This window comes from Pseudophryne corroboree, chromosome 10 (genome assembly GCF_028390025.1).
Source record: "Pseudophryne corroboree isolate aPseCor3 chromosome 10, aPseCor3.hap2, whole genome shotgun sequence".
NCBI lineage: Eukaryota > Metazoa > Chordata > Amphibia > Anura > Myobatrachidae > Pseudophryne > Pseudophryne corroboree.
The window spans coordinates 143,624,466-143,643,311 of NC_086453.1; the positions used below are offsets into that span (position 1 = coordinate 143,624,466).

The 18,846-nt window shown below is 44.1% G+C and overlaps 1 protein-coding gene across 6 annotated transcripts in view; it reads left to right on the forward strand.

Moving 5' to 3' along the window:
• Positions 1 to 18,846, forward strand: part of PPP1R12C (protein phosphatase 1 regulatory subunit 12C) — a 404,850-nt gene that overhangs the window by 280,187 nt on the left and 105,817 nt on the right. For 4 of the 6 annotated variants that reach the window (XM_063942836.1, XM_063942835.1, XM_063942837.1 and 1 more), the window contains exon 10: positions 15,672 to 15,854. The exons of the other annotated variants lie outside the window; for them this stretch is intronic. In XM_063942836.1, coding sequence (XP_063798906.1) covers positions 15,672 to 15,854 — 183 coding nt within the window. The remainder of the gene's footprint in view (positions 1 to 15,671; positions 15,855 to 18,846) is intronic. 6 annotated transcript variants of the gene reach the window in all.

Consider the following 18,846-nt stretch of genomic DNA (forward strand, 5'->3'; position numbering starts at 1 on the left):
TAGTGGCAGCAGCTTCAGCACGAGGTGGAAGTGGATCTTGATCTTTCCCTAATTTTGGAACCTCAACATTTTTGTTCTCCATATTTTAATAGGCACAACTAAAAGGCACCTCAGGTAAACAATGGAGATGGATACTAGTATACAATTATGGACTGCCTGCCGAGTGCAGACACAGAGGTAGCCACAGCCGTGAACTACCGTACTGTACTGTGTCTGCTGCTAATATATAGACTGGTTGATAAAGAGATAGTATACTCGTAACTAGTATGTATGTATAAAGAAAGAAAAAAAAACCACGGTTAGGTGGTATATACAATTATGGACGGGCTGCCGAGTGCCGACACAAAGGTAGCCACAGCCGTGAACTACCGCACTGTACTGTGTCTGCTGCTAATATATAGACTGGTTGATAAAGAGATAGTATACTCGTAACTAGTATGTATGTATAAAGAAAGAAAGAAAAACCACGGTTAGGTGGTATATACAATTATGGACGGGCTGCCGAGTGCCGACACAGAGGTAGCCACAGCCGTGAACTACCGCACTGTACTGTGTCTGCTGCTAATATAGACTGGTTGATAAAGAGATAGTATACTCGTAACTAGTATGACTATAAAGAAAGAAAAAAAAACCACGGTTAGGTGGTATATACAATTATGGACGGGCTGCCGAGTGCCGACACAGAGGTAGCCACAGCCGTGAACTACCGCACTGTACTGTGTCTGCTGCTAATATATAGACTGGTTGATAAAGAGATAGTATACTCGTAACTAGTATGTATGTATAAAGAAAGAAAAAAAAACCACGGTTAGGTGGTATATACAATTATGGACGGGCTGCCGAGTGCCGACACAGAGGTAGCCACAGCCGTGAACTACCGCACTGTACTGTGTCTGCTGCTAATATATAGACTGGTTGATAAAGAGATAGTATACTCGTAACTAGTATGTATGTATAAAGAAAGAAAGAAAAACCACGGTTAGGTGGTATATACAATTATGGACGGGCTGCCGAGTGCCTACACAGAGGTAGCCACAGCCGTGAACTACCGCACTGTACTGTGTCTGCTGCTAATATATAGACTGGTTGATAAAGAGATAGTATACTCGTAACTAGTATGTATGTATAAAGAAAGAAAAAAAAACCACGGTTAGGTGGTATATACAATTATGGACAGGCTGCCGAGTGCCGACACAGAGGTAGCCACAGCCGTGAACTACCGCACTGTACTGTGTCTGCTGCTAATATAGACTGGTTGATAAAGAGATAGTATACTCGTAACTAGTATGACTATAAAGAAGAAAAAAAACCACGGTTAGGTGGTATATACAATTATGGACGGGCTGCCGAGTGCCGACACAGAGGTAGCCACAGCCGTGAACTACCGCACTGTACTGTGTCTGCTGCTAATATAGACTGGTTGATAAAGAGATAGTATACTACTAATATTATATATACTGGTGGTCAGGTCACTGGTCACTAGTCACACTGGCAGTGGCACTCCTGCAGCAAAAGTGTGCACTGTTTAATTTTAATATAATATTATGTACTCCTGGCTCCTGCTATAACCTATAACTGGCACTGCAGTGCTCCCCAGTCTCCCCCACAATTATAAGCTGTGTGAGCTGAGCACAGTCAGATATATATATACACATTGATGCAGCACACTGGGCTGAGCAGTGCACACAGATATGGTATGTGACTGAGTCACTGTGTGTATCGTTTTTTTCAGGCAGAGAACGGATATATTAAATAAAACAAACAACTGCACTGTCTGGTGGTCACTGTGGTCGTCAGTCACTAAACTCTGCACTCTCTTCTACAGTATCACAGCCTCAGGTCAATCTCTCTCTCTCTCTCTCAACCCTAATCTAAATGGAGAGGACGCCAGCCACGTCCTCTCCCTATCAATCTCAATGCACGTGTGAAAATGGCGGCGACGCGCGGCTCCTTATATAGAATCCGAGTCTCGCGAGAATCCGACAGCGTCATGATGACGTTCGGGCGCGCTCGGGTTAACCGAGCAAGGCGGGAGGATCCGAGTCTGCTCGGACCCGTGAAAAAAACATGAAGTTCGTGCGGGTTCGGATTCAGAGAAACCGAACCCGCTCATCTCTAATTTAAAGAACAACCTCCCTTTTTAGGTATAACATTTATTGGAGGTTTTTAAGACAAAAAACTCTATTGCTGATCACTACTACCATTCTGGCCCATAGCAATTAAATACTCTAATGAGTCCAGCTGTTTCATTGATTGACATAATGAAAGTGCTGATCTTTAAACCCAGACTCTAAAAGTGCTGGAATGAATTATCAAAGAATAAACTTTTAATTACATACTGTCACAAAATCAAAAGAGATGTGAAAGTGAATATATCCTACCATTGAAAGCACTAAAGTGCAATATTGCAAATATACATGAATAAAATATACATAGTGACATTTACATATTTAAACAGAGCTTTGTTCAGAATGATGCCATATTCCCTCACCTTCTATATATCTGCAGTGGACGCTCAGTACCTGTGCAATGAAGCACCAGACTAAATGTTACCCCTTATAAAGGGAAAGGTGATGATGTCATCACATATCCTATTTTGATTGGTGCACAAATAAAGGCTAATTATAGCCTGATTATTAATGGTATAAACTAACCAACCTATGAATTTTATCCTCTTTTATCATTAGGATTAATTCACTATATAATAAGAGGATAATATTCATAGGTTGGTTAGTTTATACCATTAATAATCAGGCTATAAATAGCCTTTATTTGTGCACCAATCAAAATAGGATATGTGATGACATCATCACCTTTCCCTTTATAAGGGGTAACATCTAGTCTGGTGCTTCATTGCACAGGTACTGAGCGTCCACCGCAGATATATAGAAGGTGAGGGAATATGGCATCATTCTGAACAAAGCTCTGTTTAAATATGTAAATGTCACTATGTATATTTTATTCATGTATATTTGCAATATTGCACTTTAGTGCTTTCAATGGTAGGATATATTCACTTTCACATCTCTTTTGATTTTGTGACAGTATGTAATTAAAAGTTTATTCTTTGATAATTCATTCCAGCACTTTTAGGGGTATATGCAATTCACGGCGAATCGCGGCAAATTATCGCCGTTTTTTAATTCGACACAATTCGACAGGTGAATTCCGGCAGGTGGCTGCCGGAATTCACCATATTCAATGAAAAACGGATTCGACATTCCCGCGGGCGAAAAACGGCCGATTTGCCGGATTTTGCCGCGAATTAAAAAAACGGGGGAAAACCCCGGAAAAAAATGGCGTGGGGTCCCCCCTCCAAAGCATAACCAGCCTCTGGCTCTTCGAGCTGGTCCTGGTTCTAAAAATGCGGGGACAAAATGGACATGAGATCCCCCGTATTTTTAAAACCAGCACCGGGCTCTGCGCCTGATGCTGGTGCAAAAAATACGGGGGACAAAAAGAGTAGGGGTCCCCCCGTATTTTATACACCAGCATCGGGCTCCACTAGCTGGACAGATAATGCCACAACCGGGGGTCACTTTTATACAGCGCCCTGCGGCCGTGGCATTAAATATCCAACTAGTCACCCCTGCCCGGGGTACCCTGGGGGGGTGGGGACCCCTTCAATCAAGGTACGGGTGTCCGGTTTGTTTTTTTGACAAGTTCGTGGATTTACCTCTGGACCATGGATGAGGTGAGTGTATTTATCTTTTCTTTTCAGGTACCCCTGGATTCTACTTGGAGAAGAGGACCGATGTCGGCGTGTGAGCATAGGTAAGTATGTGTGTGTCGACGTATGAAATAAAGTTTTACTTTCACGGTGTTGGTCTCCTGTTTTTATTTGGGTATTTTTTTTCCAGTAGAACTACAGGTACCAGCGGGCCCGTTTTTTTCTCCCGCATGCTGGTACTTGTGGTTCTCCAAGTACCAGCTTGCGGGGGAGGCTTGCTGGGACTTGTAGTACTACTGGAAAAAACAATATTCTTGTCATTTTACTCAAGGCTATCAGCCTCCCATCCGCAGCCCTTGGATGGGGGGGGACAGCCTCGGGCTTCACCCCTGGCCCTTGGGTGGCTGGGGGGGGACCCCTTGATTGAAGGGGTCCCCACTCCCCCAGGGTACCCCGGCCAGGGATGACTAGTTGGATATTTAATGCCACGGCCGCCTGTATAAAAGTGACCCCCGGCTGTGGCATTATCTGTCCAGCTAGTGGAGCCCGATGCTGGTGTATAAAATACGGGGGACCTCTACTCTTTTTGTCCCCCGTATTTTTTGCACCAGCATCGGGCGCAGAGCCCGGTGCTGGTTTTAAAAATACGGGGGAACCCCTGTCAATTTTCCCCCCGCATTTTTAGAACCAGGACCAGCTCGAAGAGCCCGAGGCTGGTTATGCTTTGGAGGGGGGACCCCACGCCATTTTTTTCAGGGATTTTACCATTCCATCCAAAAAAAAATAAAAATATTTTTAAAAATATATAAATAATACTTGTGCCTCCAAAAAAGACAAACCAAGTACCTAATCCCTTCTAATATAAATAGATATGATATTACCAAGAAAAAAAAACACAAAAAAAACATGTTTTCAATTTTTTTTATTAGTTTCACCCTCCAAAGTGTTGCGGATTGAAAATTACGAATTTACTGTCTAAAAGCACTGTTGTCGAATTTCCAAACTTCCATTGAATAGACTTTGGTCGAATTGCAGCATGTGTATCATTGCAAAAAAGTCGAATTTGTCAAAAGTCGAATTTCAAAAAGTCGTATTTTGAAAGTTCGTTTTTTTGTCGGAAAGTACTGAATTGCATTGTCGAATTTTTTTTTTTGGCGAAAAATTCACGAAATTCGACAATTTCGGGAATTCGACCGCAATTGCATATACCCCTTAGAGTCTGGGTTTAAAGATCAGCACTTTCATTATGTCAATCAATGAAACAGCTGGACTCGGATAAAGCTAATTATTTATCTTATAACACAAGCTATTTCCTAACTAAAGACAACATATGCAATAGGCGCACGAGGTGCCGTAATGGTACGCTTGGTATCGAGCACGCTATAGGCGGCCGACTACCGTAATGCTACGCTACTAGCGTAGCGGACGCTGTGCCCACGAGAGGAACATGAGCGGCGCAGACGCTCACAGGATGACACACAGTAAACCTTGTATGCAACACACTGAAAGGCTAAGCTTATACTGTAAACCTTACTACTGAAATACTGTAATGATATAACGCTTCTTAACCTTGTTAATATAAAAGCTGCTTGAGCGACTGAGACGCTCAGTATACCCTTAGCAATGTAATGATAAACACACGATTCCTTGTAAGGTTCCAAAACCTTTATCTATGATTTTAGTATGTAAAAAGGGGAAAACAGTTACAGCTTATACACTACAAAACTAACATTAATACCTAAACAGAATATCTATACATAAATATACAATAGCGGCACAATTGCAAACAATAACATCCAAAGAGAAAGAGTAAATGGCTAACACAGGCGGAGAACAAAGATGGTCACAGAGAAACTTACACACGTGGGAATGATCGCTAGCGCAGTCCTGGAAACCAGCTCTCAGTTAGTCAATGATGAAAACCTTTGTAGAGAGAAGTGAGTGAGCTGGCCCAGGCTGGCTGCCTTATATACACAACATACAGTACAATACAAAGGGCCCTACAATCTTATTGTTCATTGGACACAGGAATGTCCCCCTGCATTATAACAAAAGGTCATAGGTGGATTTGAACAGGAGGGCTGTGACTATTTCAAACTGCTAAGGTGGGAGGTATCCTCAGGATTCCCGCTGCATGGATAATGAACTGCAAATACAGTAAATGTCCATAAACTACTTTTAAACATAACTATACGCAGGAGCGATTAATCTCTTCCTAACCAACACCGGAATATTCCTGATAAAATACTCTTAAGTTAGGTACCAGACACCACTGTTCAGCCTTTGTCAGACCCTCCATATCATGCAAAGAGGAATTCCCAAGTCCCTGAACCATTTACACTAAACATACTCGCAGATGTGATTAAGGGGAATATTACCTATAAAACGCTTTATATTTGTTAAATAACTAACGATCGAGTCGCTCGCTAATCGCACACAAACACCACCGTAAATACCCATCTCCATGCGCAGGCTACGTCAGAGCGTCCCCTACGCAACCTGAGGGGATGCGTACGCACGGGGGAGTCGGTGCACGAGCAGCGGGCACGTGTATTGGGGTTAGTACAAGGCAATAGTGAATCATGATATTTTTCGACTTTGACAACTCATTAGAGTATTTAATTGCTATGGGCCAGAATGGTAGTAGTGATCAGCAATAGAGTTTTTTGTCTTAAAAACCTCCAATAAATGTTATACCTAAAAAGGGAGGTTGTTCTTTAAATACGGTTTCATTATAAAATGCATCAATTATCCTAAGTCAAAACTGATATAATTGACTAATTAAATATCTGATAATGACCATTCACTAATTTGCCCTAAATATGAATTTATTAGGTTTCCTTTCTAAGTGACCCTTCAGTACCTTGGTTTCCGAATTTTTGTACAAGTTATCTCATCACAAGGTATGTGAGGGGACATTATGATATATTTTTATTACATATATAATATGAACACTCAGTATATATGATGAGGTCAATATTTTTCCAATTAGGCCACACTGATTGTTCATCAGAAAGCCTCGGTGTTATATTGAAGTTTCCATCATGCATGTATGAACAAGTTTTGTCGCATTATACAGTTAGTATAAACTACTGTACTTCTCAGCTGCTTGAGGTAGGACCCAAGATTCAATTGTAATTTTTTTCCTTTTCATTCTGTCTGCTCTGATATATCCTTGTTCTATTATAATGATATGTTCCTCATATATTTTGATTGAATGTATTATGCATTTCTCTAACGTCCTAGTGGATGCTGCGGACTCCGAAAGGACCATGGGGAATAGCGGCTCCGCAGGAGACTGGGAACAAAAGTAAAAAGCTTTAGGACTACCTGGTGTGCACTGGCTCCTCCCCCCATGACCCTCCTCCAAGCCTCAGTTAGATTTTTGTGCCCGAACGAGACTGGTGCAGGCTAAGGGGCTCTCCTGAGCTGCTTAGTGTAAAAGTTTAAAGTAGGTTTTTTATTTTCAGTGAGACCTGCTGGCAACAGGCTCACTGCACCGAGGGACTAAGGGGAGAAGAAGCGAACTCACCTGCGTGCAGAGTGGATTGGGCTTCTTAGGCTACTGGACATTAGCTCCAGAGGGACGATCACAGGCCCAGCCATGGATGGGTCCCAGAGCCGCGCCGTCGGCCCCCTTACAGAGCAAGAAGACTGAAGAGGTCCGGAAAAATCGGCGGCAGAAGACGTTCCTGTCTTCAATAAGGTAGCGCACAGCACTGCAGCTGTGCGCCATTGCTCTCAGCACACTTCATACTCCGGTCACTGAGGGTGCAGGGCGCTGGGGGGGGCGCCCTGAGACGCAATAAAACATGATAAAAATACCTTACATGGCAAAAAATACATCACATATAGCTCCTGGGCTATATGGATGCATTTAACCCCTGCCAGAATATACAGAAAAACGGGAGATAAGGCCGCCGAAAAGGGGGCGGAGCCTATCTCCTCAGCACACTGGCGCCATTTTCCCTCACAGCTCAGTTGGAGGGAAGCTCCCTGGCTCTTCCCTGCAGTCACTACACTACAGAAAGGGTTAAAAAAAGAGAGGGGGGCACTAATTAGGCGCAGTATTAAAACATACAGCAGCTATAAGGGGAAAAACACTTATATAAGGTTATCCCTGTATATATATATATATATATATATATATATATATATATATATATATAGCGCTCTGATGTGTGCTGGCATACTCTCCCTCTGTCTCCCCAAAGGGCTAGTGGGGTTCTGTCCTCTATCAGAGCATTCCCTGTGTGTTTGCTGTGTGTCGGTACGTTTGTGTCGACATGTATGAGGAGAAAAATGATGTGGAGACGGAGCAGAGTGTCTGTAACAGTGATGTCACCACCTAGGGGGTCGACACCTGAGTGGATGTACTGTTGAAAATTACGTGACAGTGTCAGCTCTGTATAAAAAAACAGTGGTTGACATGAGACAGCCGGCTACTCAGCTTGTGCCTGTCCAGACGTCTCATAGGCCGTCAGGGGCTCTAAAGCGCCCGTTACCTCAGATGGCAGATACAGACGCCGACACGGATACTGACTCCTGTGTCGACGGTGAAGAGACAACCGTGATTTCCAGTAGGGCCACACGTTACATGATTGAGACAATGGAAAATGTTTTATACATTTCTGATAATACGAGTACCACCAAAAAGGGGTATTATGTTCGGTGAGGGAAAAACTACCTGTAGTTTTCCTGAATCTGAGAAATAAAATGAGGTGTGTGATGATGCGTGGGTTTCCCCCCGATAACAATTGATAATTTCTTAAAAAGTATTGGCTGTATACCCTTTCCCGCCAGAGGTTAGGGTGCGTTGGGAAACACCCCCTAGGAGGGATAAGGCGCTCACACGCTTGTAAAAGAACAAGGGCTCTACCCTCTCATGAGATGGCCGCCCTTAAGGATCCTGCTGATAGAAAGCAGGAGGGTATCCAAAAATGTATTCACACACATACTGGTGTTATACTGCGACCAGCAATCGCCTCAGCCTGGAGGTGCAGTGCTGGGTTGGCATGGTCGGATTCCCTGACTGGAAATATTGATATCCTAGATAAGGATAGTATATTATTGCCTATAGAGCATTTAAAAGATGCATTTCTATATATGCATGATGCACAGCGGAATATTTGCCGACTGGCATCAAGTATAAGTGCGTTGTCCAATTCTACCAGTAAAATGGTCAGGTGATGCGGATTCCAAACGGCATTTGGAAGTATTGCCTTTGAAAGGGGACATTTGGGGTCGGTCTTTTAGACCTGGTGGCCACGGCAACAACTGGGAAATCCACGTTTGTACCCCAGGTCGCCTCTCAAAATAAGACGCCGTATTATCAGGCGCAGTCCTTTGTTGGCAAGCGGACAAAAGGTTCCTCTTTTCTGCTCGTGACAGAGGGAGAGGAAAAAGGCTGAAGAGATTACCCAGTTCCCAGGAACAGAAATCCTTTCCCGCCTCTGCAAAAGCCCTCAGTGTGACGCTAGGGCCTTACAAGCTCAGGCACGGTGGGGGCCCGTTCTCAATGAATTTCAGTGCGCAGTGGGCTCACTCGCAAGTAGACCCCTGGATCCTTCAGGTAATATCTCAAGGGTACATATTGAAATTCGAGACGTCTCCCCCTCGCCGTTTCCAAAAGTCGGCTTTACCGACGTCTCCCTCTGACAGGGAGGCAGTTTTGGAAGCCATTCACAAGCTGTATTCCCAGCAGGTGATAATCAAGGTACCCCTCCTGCAACAATGAACGGGGTATTATTCCACACTATTGTGGTACCGAAGCCAGACGGCCCGGTGAGACCGATTCTAAAATCTTTGAACACTTACATACAGAGGTTCAAATTCAAGATTGAGTCACTCAGAGCAGTGATTGCGAACCTGGAAGAAGGGGACTACATGATGTCTCGGGACATCAAGGATGCTTACCTTCATGTCAAAATTTACCCTTCTCACCAAGGGTACCTCAGGTTATGGTACAGAACTGTCACTATCAGTTCAGACGCTGCCGTAGGGATGGTCCACGGCACCCCGGGTCTTTACCAAGGTAATGGCCGAAATGATATCCCTTCGAAAGAAGGGAATTTTAGTTATCCCTTACTTGGACGATTCCCTGATAAGGGTAAGATCCAGGGAACAGTTGGAAGTCGGTGTAGCACTATCTCCGGTAGTGTTGCGGCAGCACGATTGGATTCTCAATATTCCAAAATCGCAGCTGGTTCCGACGACTTGTCTTCTGTTTCCTAGGGATGTTCCTGGACACAGTCCAGAAAAAAGGTGTTTCTCCCGGAAGAGAAAGCCAGGGAGTTATCCGAGCTAGTCAGGAACCTCCTAAAACCGAACCAAGTCTCAGTGCATCAATGCACAAGTGTTCTGGGTAAAAATGGTGGCTTCCTACGAAGCAATCCCATTCGTTAGATTCCACGCAAGAACTTTCCAGTGGAACCTACTGGACAAATGGTCCGGGTCGCATTTTCAGATGCATCAGCGGATAACCCTGTCACCAAGGACAAGGGTATCCATCATGTGGTGGTTGCAGAGTGCTCATCTTCTAGAGGGCCGCAGATTCGGCATTCAGGACTGGGTCCTGGTGACCACGGATGCCAGCCTGCGAGGCTGGGGAGCAGTCACACAGGGAAGGAATATCCAGGGCTTAGGGTCAAGCCTGGATACATCACTTCACATAAATATCCTGAAGCTAAGGGCCATTTACAATGCTCTAAGCTTAGCAAGACCTCTGCTTCAAGGTCAGCCGGTGTTGATCCAGTCGGACAACATCATGGCAGTCACCCACGTAAACAGACAGGGTGGCACAAGAAGCAGGAGGGCAATGGCAGAAGCGGCAGGGATTCTTCGCTGGGCGGAAAATCATGTGATAGCACTGTCAACAGTATTCATTCCGGGAGTGGACAACTGGGAAGCAGACTTCCTCAGCACGACCTCCACCCGGGAGAGTGGGGACTTCACCCAGAAGTCGTCCACATGATTAAAAAACTCGACAGGTATTGCGCCAGGTCAAGAGACCCTCAGGCAATAGTTGTAGACGCTCTGGTAACACCGTGGGTGTACCAGTCAGTGTATGTGTTCCCTCCTCTGCCTCTCATACCCAAGGTACTGAGATTGATAAGATGGAGAGGAGAAAGCACTATATTCGTGGCTCCGGATTGGCCAAGAAGGACTTGGTAACCGGAACTTCAAGAGATGCTCACGGAGGATCCGTGGCCTCTACCTCTAAGAAGGGACCTGCTCCAGCAAGGACCCTGTCTGTTCTAAGACTTACCGCGGCTGCGTTTGACGGCATGACGGTTGAACGCCGGATCCTGAAGGAAAAAAGGCATTCCGGATGAAGTCATCCCTATCCTGATCAAAGCCAGGAAGGATGTAACCGCAAAAACATTATCACCGCAATTGGCGAAAATATGTTGCGTGGTGCGAGGCCAGTAAGGCCCGACGGAGGAAATTCAACTGGGTCGATTCCTACATTTCCTGCAAACAGGAGTGTCTATGGGCCTGAAATTGGGGTCCATTAAGGTTCAAATTTTCGGCCCTGTCAATTTTCTTCCAAAAAGAACTAGCTTCAGTCCCTGAAGTTCAGACGTTTGTAAAAGGGGTACTGCATATACAGCCTCCTTTTGTGCCTCCAGTGGCACCTTGGGATCTCAATGTAGTTTTGGGATTCCTAAAATCAGCATTTCACTTAAACCAGCCTATTGTGGTGCCTGCGGCTACTAGGGACTTGGAGGATTCCAAGTTACTGGACGTAGTCAGGGCCCTGAAAATATGTTTCCAGGACGGCTGGAGTCAGAAAATCTGATTCGCTGTTTATCCTGTATGCACCCAACAAGCTGGGTGCTCCTGCTTCTAAGCAGACGATTGCTCGTTGGATTTGTAGTACAATTCAGCTTGCACATTCTGTGGCAGGCCTGCCACAGCCAAAATCTGTAAAAGCCCATTCCACACGGAAAGTGGGCTCATCTTGGGCGGCTGCCCGAGGGGTCTCGGCTTTACAACTTTGCCGAGCAGCTACTTGGTCAGGGGCAAACACGTTTGCTAAATTCTACAAATTTGATACCCTGGCTGAGGAGGACCTGGAGTTCTCTCATTCGGTGCTGCAGAGTCATCCTCACTCTCCCGCCCGTTTGGGAGCTTTGGTATAATCCCCATGGTCCTTTCGGAGTCCCCAGCATCCACTAGGACGTTAGAGAAAATAAGAATTTACTTACCGATAATTCTATTTCTCATAGTCCGTAGTGGATGCTGGGCGCCCATCCCAAGTGCGGATTGTCTGCATTACTTGTACATAGTTATTGTTACAAAAATCGGGTTATTGTTGTTGTGAGCCATCTTTTCAGAGGCTCCTTCTGTTATCATGCTGTTAACTGGGTTCAGATCACAAGTTGTACGGTGTGATTGGTGTGGCTGGTATGAGTCTTACCTGGGATTCAAAATCCTTCCTTATTGTGTACGCTCGTCCGGGCACAGTATCCTAACTGAGGCTTGGAGGAGGGTCATCGGGGGAGGAGCCAGTGCACACCAGGTAGTCCTAAAGCTTTTTACTTTTGTGCCCAGTCTCCTGCGGAGCCGCTATTCCCCATGGTCCTTTCGGAGTCCCCAGCATCCACTACGGACTATGAGAAATAGAATTATCGGTAAGTAAATTCTTATTTTTTATTAAGGAACAATTATTTTTAGTTCTGATAAAATTTTTACAATTGTAGAGATACCCCTGATGAAGTCTTTTGTATAAGACGAAACGCGTTGGGTTGTCTTTGTTGTGAAGCTATCTCCGAACCAACTATAAGGAGAAGGAGGAGATTGTTGTGATCCTTCAACATTTGTATTCAGCGCTAAGAGTCATACATCTTAAAGTGTGGAATAATATATCTCCTCTGTATTAATTTGAATATGTTTTTAATAAATGTTTTATGATGGAACATGTTATTTTTTTAAAAAGTTTTAACCAATTAGGGGTTGGAATAGTGGGAGTTGATGCGACCCCCTGGCGCCAATTCTTCTATTGTATGTATGTGTGTGTGTATATATATATATACATACACACACACACACACACACACACACACACACACACACACACACACACATATAGTTACATGTTTAAAATATACCATATCAAAAGCCTATCAATGGTAAAATGTAGCTCCTGAATGTCATTGCTTATATGGCAGGCTTTTCACGTTTATGCAATTATGGTATGGATGGGTTTAAGCTGGTTGCAATATCAGATAATCTCCATGCATAAAGTGCACCTTATACCTACGTACACCATTCTGAAACTTGATTCCAGGTGCTATAATCAATCCTTTTACAATGAACTAGTGGCATTTATCTAGGAGTTCATAGTAAATGAACATTTAAAATATTGTCAGAGCCTACAAAATGATTGTGTCTATACTTTGTTCCTTCTAAGTCTCCACTAGTAAATTGGTAGTACTGTATTGACTTGAATTTTTGTGTAGGCCACAATATGACACTCCACTATGTGTGGGTGATGGGTGCACTTTATAATGTCCAGCTTAATAAATCAAACAATGTTGCCTGCTGATTGCTATTGGAACAGTGCAAGCACCCCCATTCCCCCCCCTTCATTTCTCCAAGCATGCATCGCTATGGCTGAAGCCAGCATTTGTGGTGTGTTAGTTGCTGTTCATCTAAATCCACGACTTTAGGTAATATTTTTTTTGAGCCGTCTAGGCCATTACCAGCAGCAGACACCCTTCTATAGTTAATAACTTATTGTGAACATGTAAAACTTGTGACATTGTTGGGAACACACCTGAGATGTATGTTTTTGTTTTTCTGTTTATTGGGCAGTCGGTGGAAGAATCAGTGTAAAGGTGACATGCTTATGGCAACTTTAAATGACATTACTGTCTGTAATATCAAAAATTTCCCTGGGTAAAATTGCTAGTTCTGGACCGATCTCTTTTCTGTCTTTGTCTTTCCTTTTCTATCTCTAACCACTTCTCATTATACCTCCTCCTGTGACCTTGTTCCTTCCATCTGAGGTGACTGGTTGGTCTTTTTTGTTATACTTTTGCTGATTTCTCATCTCTCTATTGATTTTCCTTTTCCATTTCCCCTGCTATCCCACTTGCTTCTTTTTTCCCCTTTTTTTGTGTGGTTGTGTATTTGCGCCTGCTTGTGTGTGTCTTTCCATCCCGCCAGCCCCTTCTCACCTTTGTCACTCCCATCTTGCCCCTTGCTGGACCAGTAGGTCCCTTCATGTGGCGTCAGAGCTTGCGCAAAACCGGCATCATTCTGGTGCCCCAGAGAGGCAAAAAGGCTGCGGTGAGCATCATTTGTCTTGTTTGTAGTGTGTGCCAGTGTGTTTCATTTTGTGTGTTTTCGTATTGGTTTCTTTTCCCCCCGTCATTTCTTTCCTCTGTTCCACTCTTACATAAAACAATTAAAATCCCAACTGCTGCCACGGAAAAGTTACTTTGTGATTGCATTTTACAGCAAGTTAATTGACCCGCCATCCTTCAGAGATGCTAACTTGTAGAGTGCAACATTCAGTATACAGAAATTGCCACAGCATACCCAGTCATAGACCATGTTCTAGAACAATGTTGCAGTTTCGGACAGCATAATCTGAATAGTACTTTGACTGGAGTTAACCAGCTGTCTTACACAGGCAATTGGTGCAGGTTGCAGTGATGTGTTATGGCGATACATGTCCTTATTGGAATCTTTTGGGTTGTTTTATTTGCTTTTACGCCAAGTCACTTCATTAACATTTTGCCATCCACTTCTTTCAGTTTGAACATAGTATTTTTGATTTGACTCTTTATTATTGTAAAATTAAGATGCAAGCTTTTTTCAGGTGAGCGAGCATTATGTAGCATCTGCTTTCTATATCTTATAATCAAGCACATTTTTCATTTGCAGTGCATAATAGTACTGTATATGGTATGTTAAATAAACCTCAGTGCAAGGCACATTTGCATAATTTTGCCTTGCATATATAGCACTATAACATATATTGTGGAACACTTTTACAGAATGCTCTTTCTGGTGAGAACAGTTTGCATTTTAAAGGTTTTCTGGAAGTACGGTAGTATGTTCCAGCTGCCCCATACAACAGACTTGTGTGTATGAGTGCTTGTCTGTTGTGGCCGTCTTACTGCATTTCATTTTGTACATTTCAGTTTCTGTCATTACTTCTAATGTGTGCACCTTCTGTAGTGCACGGATGTTTTGTTGTGTTAGGTAAATCTACTTAATGGTAGCAATAAAATACTTTCGCCAGCTTGACGGGTCATTCCAGGTTTATAATCTTGGTTTTGATCACTCACTCTGTTTCCCACTCATGGTTTTTTCACACACATGAACTGGGAAAATGCATGAATGCTAGTGCCTGCTTTAAAGTTATTTACAGTATTTATTTTTAAACCAGTAAATATATCTTTATCTATTTTAAAATGTTAAACATAGCTTATGCTGGACATACACACTACAGCTAACTGGACAATCTGGCCGATCGGCCAGATAATTGCAGCGTGTATGCACTCGACCGATCCTGTAATATTGATTGGTCGGACGTGCCGGATCGGCCAGCGTGTCCCTCTGCCTCGATATTTTTTAAATGTCATTTCAGCTGTATTGGGCAGTGTATGCCCTGTCACAGCCGACCAACGGACATTTTCCCTGTTCCTTCACGTGGTAAGGAACGGGGAAATGTCTCCTCCCCAGGGGCGGAGCACCGATATCACGGCCAATACACGGAAATAGATCTAACAGTGTGTGCCTGTGATATCTGCATTGTCTGTCTGGCAGACGTTATATCTGCCTGTGTATGCCCAGCATTACAGGTTAGAAAGCATCGGTGCGAAATGGCTGACTTAAATATACAGTGCATTGTCCCATTTGATGATCTTGTACTGCATCCTGTGGGCCACTTTAATACAACATTTGTGTGTAAGAAGTGATTGCACAATCAGATCTATCCAGCAGAAATTCCTGTACATTACATACCCTTCTTCCATGTCTGTAGTTCACTGGGGCACCCAGCAGCATCACAGAAAAATGTCAGCTTTCCCTCTTCAACTTGAGAGCTGGCTTAAGGAAAACTGGCAGCTTCGGGGCTTTACAAGATGCCAAAATAGAAGACAGTAGCGTCAAAGAGCCTGGAATCAAGCGTTCTGCTTCCAGCCCACGTTTGGACACCCAAGGGAGGGTGAGCAGTTCGTATATTTTGTTTAATGAAGACAGGAGATTTTTTTTTAATTATTATTATTTCTCTAACGTCCTAGAGGATGCTGGGGACTCCGTAAGGACCATGGAGAATAGACGGGCTCCGCAGGAGACATGGGCACTTTAAGAAAGTCTTTAGACCTGGGTGTGCACTGGCTCCTCCCTCTATGCCCCTCCTCCAGACCTCCGTTTGATACTGTACCCAGAGGAGCTGGGTGCTTTTCAGTGAGCTCTCCTGAGTTTGCTGATAGAAAGTATTTTGTTAGGTTTTTTATTTTCAGGGAGCTCTGCTGGCAACAGACTCCCTGCATCGAGGGACTGAGGGGAGAGAAGCAGCCCTACTCTCTGAGTGCAGGTCCTGCTTCTTAGGCTACTGGACACCATTAGCTCCAGAGGGATTGGTACGCAGGATCTCACCCTAGCCGTCCGTCCCAGAGCCGCGCCGCCGTCCCCCTCGCAGAGCCAGAAGATAGAAGCCGGGTGAGTATGAGAAGAAAAAGGCGGGGCTTCTCCCTCAGCACTCACCAGCACCATGTTTTTCTCCACAGCACCGCTGAGAGTAAGCTACCCGGACTCTCCCCTGCTTATACCACGGTAGAAGAGAGGGTTTTAAAGAAGAGGGGGGACACATAATTCGGCGCAGATAATAACAGCGCTACTGGGTAAACATTAAATCGCTGTGTTTTTTCCTGGGTCATATAGCGCTGGGATGTGTGCTGGCATACTCTCTCTCTGTCTCTCCAAAGGGCCTTGTGGGGGAATTATCTTCAGATGAGCATTCCCTGAGTGTGTGGTGTGTCGGTACGTGTGTGTCGACATGTCTGAGGTAAAAGGCTCTCCTAAGGAGGAGATGGAGCAAATGTGTGTGTGAGTGGTTTCTTAGTCGACAACGCCGACACCTGTTTGGATATGTGAAATTAAGTGCTAAGGTAAATTTATTGCACAAAAGATTAGAGAACAGACAGTGAATCTACACATGTCTGTCCCTATGTCGCAGAGACCTTCAGAGTCTCACAACGCTCACTATCCAAAATAATAGACACTGATATCGACACGGAGTCTGACTCCAGTGTCGACTACGATAATGCAAAGTTACAGCCAAAACTGGCATAAAAGTATTCAAAATATGATTATTGTAATAAAAGATGTTTTGCATATCACTGATGACTCATCTGTCCCTGACACGAGGGTACACATGTTTAAGGGGAAGAAAGCTGAGGTAAATTTCCCTCCTCTCATAAAGAAAAAGAGCGGGAATCTCCAGACAAGAGACTGCAGATTCCCACAAAGAATTCTCAGGGAGTATCCTTTCCCTACTAGGGCCAGGATACCATGGGAATCTTCCCCTAGGGTGGACAAAGCTTTGTCACGTTTACCCAAAAGGTAGCGCTGACCTAACAGCTATCCTCAGGGATCCTGCAGATAGCATGCAGTAAAAGTACTTAGAAGTCCATTTACACACATTCTGGTACACTACTCAGACCGGCGATTGTGTCGGCATGGGTTTATAGCGCTGTAGCAGCGTGGACAGATACCTTATCAGCGGAGATTGAAACCCTAGATAAGGATACCATATTATTGACCCTAGTGTGTGTGTGTGTGTGTGTGTGTATATGTATATATATATATATATATATATATATAAAATGTAAGATGCTGTCTTATATATATATATATATATATATATATATATATATAATATATATATATATATATATATATATAAAACATGCCCAAAGAGACATTAGTCTACTGGGTTCTAGAGTCAACGCTATGTCGATTTCTGCTAGACGTGTCCTGTGGAACATGCAATGGACAGGTGATGCCGACTAAAAGAGACATATGGAAGGTTTACCTTACAAGGCTGAGGAATTGTGTGGAGAAGGGCTCTCGGACCTGGTCTCCACAGCTATAGCTGGTAATTCTGATCTTTTGCCTTATATTCCCTCACAGCCTAAGAAAGCACGACATTATCAAATGCAGTCCTTTCGGTCATTGAATAACAAGAAAGTACGAGGAGCGTCCTTTCTTACCAGAGGTAAAGGCACAGGGCACAGCTAGTTCCCAGGAACATAAGTCCTCCCCGGCCTCTACTACATCCACCGCATGACGCTGGAGTTCCGCTAAGGGAGTCCGTCCCAGTGGGAGCACGTCTTCGACTCTTCACTCACAGGTGGATCCCGGGGCAATAAAAATTGTTTCTCAGGGTTACAAGCTGGAATTCGAAAGGTGCCTCCTCGCCGGTTTTTCCTTATCGGACCTACCGGCTTCTCCCCCAGAAAGGGAGATAATATTAAATACAATTCACACATTGTATCTCCAACAGGTGGTGCTCAAGGTTCCCCTCCTGCAACAAGGAAGGCGATATGACTCAACCTTGGCTGTAGTCCCGAAACCGTACGGTTCGGTCAGACCTATTTTAAAATTAAAATCTCTGAACCTATACGGGAAAAGGTTCAAATTTAAAGTGGAATCGCCCAGAGCGATCATCGCCAGCCTGGAAGGGGGGGATTTGATGGTGTGTCTAGACATAAAGGCTGCATACCTTCATGTTCCCATTTATCCACCCCATCAGGCGTACCTGTCAATTGCGGTACAGGATTGTCATTACCAATTTCAGGGTAATTGGCGGAAATAATGGTGCTCCTACGCAAGCAAGGAGTCACAGTTATCCCATACTTTGACAATCTCCTAATAAAGGCGAGATCAAAAGAGCAGTTGTTGAACAGCGTGTCACTTTCGCTGAAGGTATCACAGCAACACGGCTGGATTCTCAATTTCCCGAGGTCACAGTTGGTTCCTATAACTCGTCTGCCCTTCTTGGGTATGATTCTGGATACAGACCAGAAATGGGTTTACCTTCAGATAGAGAAGGCCCAGGAACTCATAACTCTAGTCAGGGACCTATTGAAACTAAGACAGGTGTCAGTGTATCACTGCACTCGAGTCCTGGGAAAAACATTCCCTTCGTCAGG